Raw genomic sequence first — 7,572 nt, 5'->3', positions numbered from 1 at the left:
ATCATAAGTTTTTTCATCTCTCCTCTTTCTTTCTCTCCTCCTCATAATATACACTGGACAATATGATGCATGCATGGTAAGTATTTTATTTTGCTCACATGCTTCAATAGCACCTGCGTGCTTTCAAGTCTGTCTAATGTTTCAGCACTTCCTTTTTTATGTTCCCATTTTGAAGCATGTTTCCCATTTCACATGCTTTCGTGTTTCCCCTGCTCCAGAATTGCGTTGCTATCTCACCGACACAGACACATATGTCGACTTCTGACAGTTTCCGTTTCCTCTACTTTTACAATGAAGCGCGAGACGAATAACCGCTGTAGAATTCTTTCACTTGCTAACTTGCTCTTAATACTTTAATTCTAGATGCTGTTACTTGAAGGGGTGGATGTCCAGACTGGACGACCATGGAAAGGTAAATGGATTTTTGTTTTTGTACTAGAATATCGTATTGTTCAAGTTATTTTAATTTTATATTCTAATTCCTTTTGGAACCACAATTTCACACCCTGACAGACAGCATAACACGTCAATGACAAGACATCCTAAAACTACCCATATAGGAGTCCATATACTATAGCTATGTGTCAGCCGATGTGTTTAACATAAACACAAAAAAATTATTTAATGTTAACTGTATTTTGCTCAGTGGAGGAAACACTGGTTTGTTCTAGGTGATACTTCGCTGAGATACTACAGAGATTCGGAGGCTGAGAAGGTAGGACCTGATATGTGATAAGTTATTTCTGTAGTATTTGAAAGAACCTTTCCTAAACGTTAACCTCCAGCAATTAATGTCATGTGTCATGTCATTTGACATTGGTTTTATGCAGTTTTTGCCACCATAACATGGCCAACACCATTGACATCAAAATACTTTACTAATCATTCATCTTTGTCGTCTGTGTCACAAACTAATTTGACTGGCCAAAATATAAGCAATTCTTGTTGTGGTGCACTGCAGACAGATGATCTGGATGGAGAGATTGACCTGACAACCTGTGTGAACGTATCGGACTGTGATGTAGAAAGGAACCATGGACTCCAAATACAAGTATGTACTTTCTGCTTTGCTCATTGTGTTGTGCAGTAAATTGTCAGACGGATGGACAGTCAGACACCACACACGTCCCCCCATTTACATGTTTGGCTGCTTCCTGTTTAACTGTGTGTGTGTGTGTGTGTCTTTTGATCTCATTCAGACAAAGAGAGCAGTGTTCACACTCTCTGCTATGACCTCCAGAATACAGCGGAACTGGGTGAAGTTACTAAAGCAGGCGATCCAGAACAACACGTAGTAAGTCTGTGCACTTTATACTGGGAGAGAGTGGAGGAGCAAAGCAGGAAGTATTCATGTCCTTTACCTCAGTATAAGTAGAAATACCAAACATAAAATATGGTAAAACTCTTACATTCAAAATGCTAAAATTAAAAGTTAAGGCAAAATTTTACATGAATTAAAAAAATCTCAATCCAGACTAATGGCCATTGTGTGTGTTATTTTATTATATATTAAACATTGGATTATCATTACTCATGCCTTGATTTGTAGGATTTTACTGTAATAATTGGTCGACCTTTTTTTATAAATAAACAGTAGGTACGTAAATAATAATGCATCACTACTTTATAAACCCCTTGTGTATTTTGTATGTCAAATCTTGATTTGGGGGGCGCCTTTAGCTTGGTAAGGCGTCCCCCTCCCGGGCCGGGCCCAGCAGCAGACCCGGCTTCGATTCCCACCCGCGGTCGTTCTCTGCATGTCACTCCCCTCTCTGCCCCATTTCACCTCTGTCTCTCTCTGCACTATCAAATAAAGCATAAAAATGCCCAAAAAAAATCTTAAAAAAAAAAAAAAAAAATCTTGATTTGTCAGGTTACTAGTCATATAATATTTTAAGTCAAATGCACAATATTCCTTCTTTGTTGTATCCCTGTGTAATGTAGTAAAAGTATAAAGCAGCATTAAATGGAAATGCTCAACTAAAGTACAAGTATCTAGAATTAGTACTCAAGTACAACACTCGGAAACAGGGGGTGTTGCTGGATACAACAATAAGAAATTACACATTGAAAACCACATTTCACAGACTTTCAATTAACATTGCTATTATGGCTGAAAATGCTTACACAATTTGTCAGGATTTTATTTGGTGTGATACATCACTATAGAAGTTAAAAAGCAGAACATCATGCATGGGGAATACTTGATGTTCAATATATTTAGCAAAATATGCCTAAATCATCAATCTTATTAAAAAACAAAAACAAAAGAAAATGGCTTTCCATTAACCTGAACATTCCTGAACTCTGTGAAGAAATGCAGACAATGTGATTGGGTGGTCCCTCTATCATCTTTCTTCTGATGTGTAACCCTACCCTCTTGTCTTTCCCTCATTCTGCCCTCAGCCAATCAGACAGCGGCAGCGAGAAAGAGAACTCCCTCTCCCGGAGACCGTTGTCATGCCAACCCCCTGCTCGGTTCACCTGCGAGGACTCTAGCTATGAACCTGCCACTTCCACCTCCACCACCACAGCTGCAGAATCCCACCAGGCCGACCGCCGCCGACGCCACTCCGTTGATGGGGACGTGGACCTGTCTCCAGCCAATCACAGAGAAGAAGGGGAGGGCTGGGACCGCGAGCAAACGAAGCGATTGGAAGAGCGGAACAAGTGGTTTGAGGAAGGGGTCCCCTTCAGTGACATGGGCAGCAGGTGGGACTCCATGGAGCTGAAAAGGGGGAGTGTTCCTGTGCCTGTTATTGAGGACTCAGAGGTCAATATGAAGTGGGACGAATTTGAGACGATGCCGTTTAAGGACATTAACGCCCAGTCCGGCCCCCTGCAAGCGTCACAGTCTCTCCCAGTCTACCAGACGTACCCATCAAGCCCTGAAGAAGCCGAACAGCCTGTCACTGCATCACAAACTGATATATCAAAGGGGCCTCCTCTATCCATAAATGGAGCCCAAACCTTCCAAACGAACTCGGCCGAAGCTCTTCAAAAGGAGGTAAGAAGAAAACGAATTAACTTTTTATTTTAATTTTTTGATGAGAAGAAACACTAGCAATACAATCCCATGAAGTGGTTTGAATCCATTATGTCATCATCAGGTAATGTACAGTACATTGTAATGTTCCTTCTCTCTTTTTCCCTGTTACGTCCTCGGTAACTCCATCTCCTTCTAGGCCCACTCTTTGCGAAAGCAGGTGGAGAGCATTAAGAGGGAGCGTGCAGCCATGGGGAAAGAGGTGGACAGCCCTTGTGGCCCTGGGGCCCCCTGTAGGGCCAGACTAGAAGCCATGGAAGTGGCTCATCGTAAAGCAATAAAGGAGCTGCAGGAGCAACACCTCAGGGAGATCAGGGAGCTGGAGGAACAGAGAAACAGGATGCTGCAGGAGGAGAGCCAGGCGGCTGCCAAAGGTAAGGCAGAGAGTATCAAGCTATGGTAGCTCAGCAGGGATAGTTTGAGATAAATCCATGTCAAGGGTTTGTTTCTTACTATTAGGTGTTGATAGAATTGCGTCAGATGGCAATAGAACTTCTGAGCTTGAAAGTTCATAATTGTAGTAATATTAGTTTTTTATATATATATATTTTATTATATTCCTGGAGTTTGGAGCGCAACCCTCAACAATAACAAACTGTCTTAATGTGTTTTAGGATTGTGTTCATAAGTCTGCTCTGAAAGTACTGCCTTGTGTTGTTTTCAATGTTCTTTGGTGAATTTTAAAAGCAGTAAAAAATAACTAATCAACTGACTTTTCATCTTAGCTATGGAGGCACTGAGAGCGGCTCACAGAGAAGAGCTGGAGAGAGAGGTGGAAAAGGCCAGGAGTCTTGCTGGAGGAGCTGAACACGTGGATTCTTCACTCAGAGGCCACCTGTAAGCGTGTCATAGTCACTATGTTATCATGCTGACCCTCCCCCCACCCCGGCACAATGGTACATTATAATTTTCTCCTATTACTTCTGTGTTTGTGCGTGTCAGGCCCCAGGCGGACGTCCTTCAGAGCGAGTTAGATGCGCTGTCGGAGCGCTACTCTCAGAAGTGCCTGCAGCTGGGCCACACTGAGCAGAGCAGCAAGGGCCGAGAGACTGAGCTTGGACACAAGCAGGGAGAACTGGAGCAGCTCAGGAGAGAGAACCAGGTTTTTACATATACATGCATAACACCATAGGGATTTTTTTTTTCTTATATGGTTAAATTTAGAAGGAAACATAATAAGCTAAAACATTAATAAGTACACTAGTTCCCTATATTTCTGCTTCATATGATTTGAGCTAAAAATCTCTTTTCAGGAGCTTAAGGTCAAACTGGCGGAAGAGATCAGCCGCTTGCGTTACTTCATCACAGGCCAGAGGTCGGAGCCGGCGTCTCTTGGCAACATCGAGCGCACTGCATCAGAAGCAGAGGTATTGATAGAAATACAATCATATGAAAAAGTTTGGGAACCCCTCTCAGCCAGCATTATAATTGACTCTGCTTTCACAAAAAAAGATAAAAGTGGTATGTCTTTAATTTACCAGGAACAGCTAAGTACTGGGATGTTTTCCAAAAAAGATTTTTTGAAAAGCAGTATTTGGTTGTATGAAATAAAATAAAATGTGAAAAACTGGCTGTGCAAAAATGTGGGTACCCTTGTGGTTTTGTTGATTTTAATGCCTGTAACAGCATGTAAAACTGATGACTTTAAACGCAAAGTTGGTTGGATTATGTTGTTAAGCCTTGAACCTCATAGAATTGTCTGTTTAATCATGAGAAAATGTATTTTAGGTGCCTACAAGCAAGTTGCACTTCTCTTTGACTCTCTGCTGAAGTGAAACAGAATGGGATCATCAAAACAGCTCCCAAAAGATCTGAAAAACAAAGATTGTTCATTGTCATGGTTTAGGGGAAGGCTACAAGAAGCTTTCCCAAAGGTTTCAATCTTCAATTTCGACTGTAGGGAACGTTGTCAGGAAATGGAAGGACACAGGCATAGTGGCAGTTAAACCCAGGCATGGCAGACCAAGAAAAAAACAGGAGCGGCATAGGTGGAGGATTGTGAGAATGGTTGCACACAACCCACAGATCACCTCCAAAGACCTGCAAGAACATCTGGCTGCAGATTGTGTATCTGTACATCGTTCAACAATTCAGCGCAATTTGCACCAAAACATCTGCTTTTTATAAAGACCAAATAATTAATTTGTCTTAATTTTTGTCTCATCAGTCCAAAGTATTTTCTTCCAATATGAAGCTGGCTTGTCTAAATGAGCTTTTGCATACTCCATGCAACTGTGTCTGTGGCGTGGGCGCAGAAAGGGCTTCCTTCTCATCACCCGGCCATACAGATGTTTTGGTGCAAATTGCACTGAATTGTAGAACCATGTACAGATACACAATCTGCAGCCAGATGTTCTTGCAGGTCTTTGGAGGTGATCTTTGGGTTGTGTGCAACCATTCTCACAATCCGCCGCATATGCCGCTCTTGTACTTTTCTTGGTCTGCTAGACCTGGGTTTAACTGCAACTGTGCCTGTGTCCTTCCATTCCCTGACAACGTTCCTTACAGTAGAAATTGGCAATTGAAACCTTTGGGAAAGCTTCTTGTAGCCTTCCCCTAAACCATGACAATGAATAATCTTTGTTTTTAAGATCTTTTGGGAGCTGTTTTGATGATCCCATTCTGTCTTACTTCAGCAGAGAGTCAAAGAGAAGTGCAACTTGCATTTAGGCACCTAAAATAAATTTTCTCATGATTAAACAGACAATTCTATGAGGTTCAAGGCTTAACAACATAATCCAACCAACTTTGCGTTTAAAGTCATCAGTTTTACATGCTGTTACAGGCTTTAAAATCAACAAAACCACAAGGGTACCCATATTTTTGCACAGCCAGTTTTTCACATTTTATTTTATTTCATACAACCAAATACTGCTTTTCAAAAAATCTTTGTTTGGAAAACATCCCAGTACTTAGCTGTTCCTGGTAAATTAAAGACATACCACTTTTATCTTTTTTTTGTGAAAGCAGAGTCAATTATAATGCCAGCTGAGAGGGGTTCCCAAACTTTTTCATATGATTGTAAGTTCAATGGCTGTGTCTAAATTATGTCCTACGTAATTTCAACGCATGTGAAAGTAGGTGATTCAATACTTAACCTCCTGCTGCATGCCAACCCAGTTTCATTTATTTTGGGTTTGAAGGAAAAACATTGACATTTGCAGAGGTTAGAGTTTGAACGGTTTGAACCCACTTTAACAAAACAAAATAATCAAAGCATTTTTACTGTTTTGGTGTGTAGCTCCCTGCTGCAACATCGTCACAGGTTTCTTTCTTTTCTCTTTCCTTTTTTTCTGGTGGCCTCATTTGTGTAGCGCATCTGTGGTGGGTCACATTTAAGTGCAGCACATGCTGCCATCTACTGCCTGAAGTATGGAGCATGTTTCAGAATACAAATCTAGCTAAACATTTGCACTGCACTGAAAGATATTGAGGATAGACGTTTTGAAATCCAGTCACCAATTTTACTTAAGTATTATCAGCATAAACCAGTGTTAAACCTGCAGTGTGTAGAATTTTGGGTTTTATTTCCTAGCAGATTTTGTAGAAAGTAATTATAATATCCATAAGTACATTTAATTTAGTGCATAATAGCTGAAAAAAATTATTTTTTTCCCCTTAGAAAGGGTCTTATATATGTCCATATTTCTGCAAATCTTGGACCAAAGCCTAGTGCCGCCATCTTGAAAGTGTCATAGTTGGAATGTCATCAGGTGCATTGTTTAAAATTTAGAATTGTTCTTGTCCTTGAAGGCCACTGTAGCTTCTGTTATTATTCTAAAGGGTTGGGGTTACCCAGGGAGTGTTGCATTCTAGAACTTTCTAGACCTTTCTTGATGACGTCATATTACACACTGCACCTTTAAAATACTCCAGTACAAGTCCATTGGCAAAATATATTGTAAGTGTTGAAAGTGAAAGTAAGTTATCATGCAGACAAATGGGTTTATATATGTTTTACTATGAGTATTGCTTATGCATTAATGTGTATATATATAAGCATTTTACTGATGTAGTTGATCTAACTGAAGCTCATTTTAAACTACACAATATACTGTTAGTTAATTAAATTCATTTTTTTCAGACAATATTAAGGGCAAAAGACAATGAGGTGCAGTACCTTAAAAAAGAAATGAGTTGTCTACAGAATGAAGTGCAGTGTCTTACCAAGGTATGTTTTATGATCTCACTATTTAAAAAATAATACACTACCAATACAGTATGTTACACATTTACTACTAAACGGCCCTCACTGCTTGACCTTGATCCGTCCGACATTATTGTTCAAATCCTTACTGTAGGAGAAGGAAGCCGCTTATGAACGCTATAAGGAGGCCTATGTGGAGCTGAGTAATATGAAGGGACGAAGCCAGTTGGAGATGGACTCCCTCAACGAACACTTGAGACTGACCAACGCTGCACTACAGGAGGGAGCGTGGCAGACCTGACATATGAGGATAACTGATAACAACTTACTCTGAAGAGGCCAAATGAAATATTGAAAGCATACCATTATTACAGTACAA

General features: G+C 40.5%; 1 protein-coding gene across 1 annotated transcript; it reads left to right on the top strand.

Moving 5' to 3' along the window:
* Positions 1-297: 297 nt before the first annotated feature.
* Positions 298-7,548, top strand: LOC307251800 (TRIO and F-actin-binding protein-like). The gene is made up of 11 exons (XM_080029216.1): positions 298-412; positions 647-715; positions 962-1,051; positions 1,200-1,294; positions 2,407-3,007; positions 3,186-3,420; positions 3,772-3,883; positions 3,989-4,148; positions 4,300-4,413; positions 7,131-7,217; positions 7,348-7,548. Exons 1-11 carry the CDS (start codon positions 386-388, stop codon positions 7,492-7,494), a joined length of 1,737 nt encoding a protein of 578 aa, XP_079885342.1. The 5' UTR covers positions 298-385; the 3' UTR covers positions 7,495-7,548.
* Positions 7,549-7,572: the final 24 nt, after the last annotated feature.

The sequence above is a fragment of the Ammodytes marinus genome (genome assembly GCF_949987685.1).
Source record: "Ammodytes marinus genome assembly, chromosome: 6".
Taxonomy (NCBI): domain Eukaryota; kingdom Metazoa; phylum Chordata; class Actinopteri; order Uranoscopiformes; family Ammodytidae; genus Ammodytes; species Ammodytes marinus.
Note: the sequence above shows the minus strand (reverse complement) of the source record. Positions and strands in the feature narration are given on the sequence as shown.

Coding starts and splice junctions, on each gene's coding strand:
- LOC307251800 (XM_080029216.1), top strand. CDS start 386: ATGTCCAGACTGGACGACCATGGAAAG. Junction 413..646: donor GACTGGACGACCATGGAAAG/GTAAATGGATTT, acceptor TATTTTGCTCAG/TGGAGGAAACACTGGTTTGT. Junction 716..961: donor GAGATTCGGAGGCTGAGAAG/GTAGGACCTGAT, acceptor GGTGCACTGCAG/ACAGATGATCTGGATGGAGA.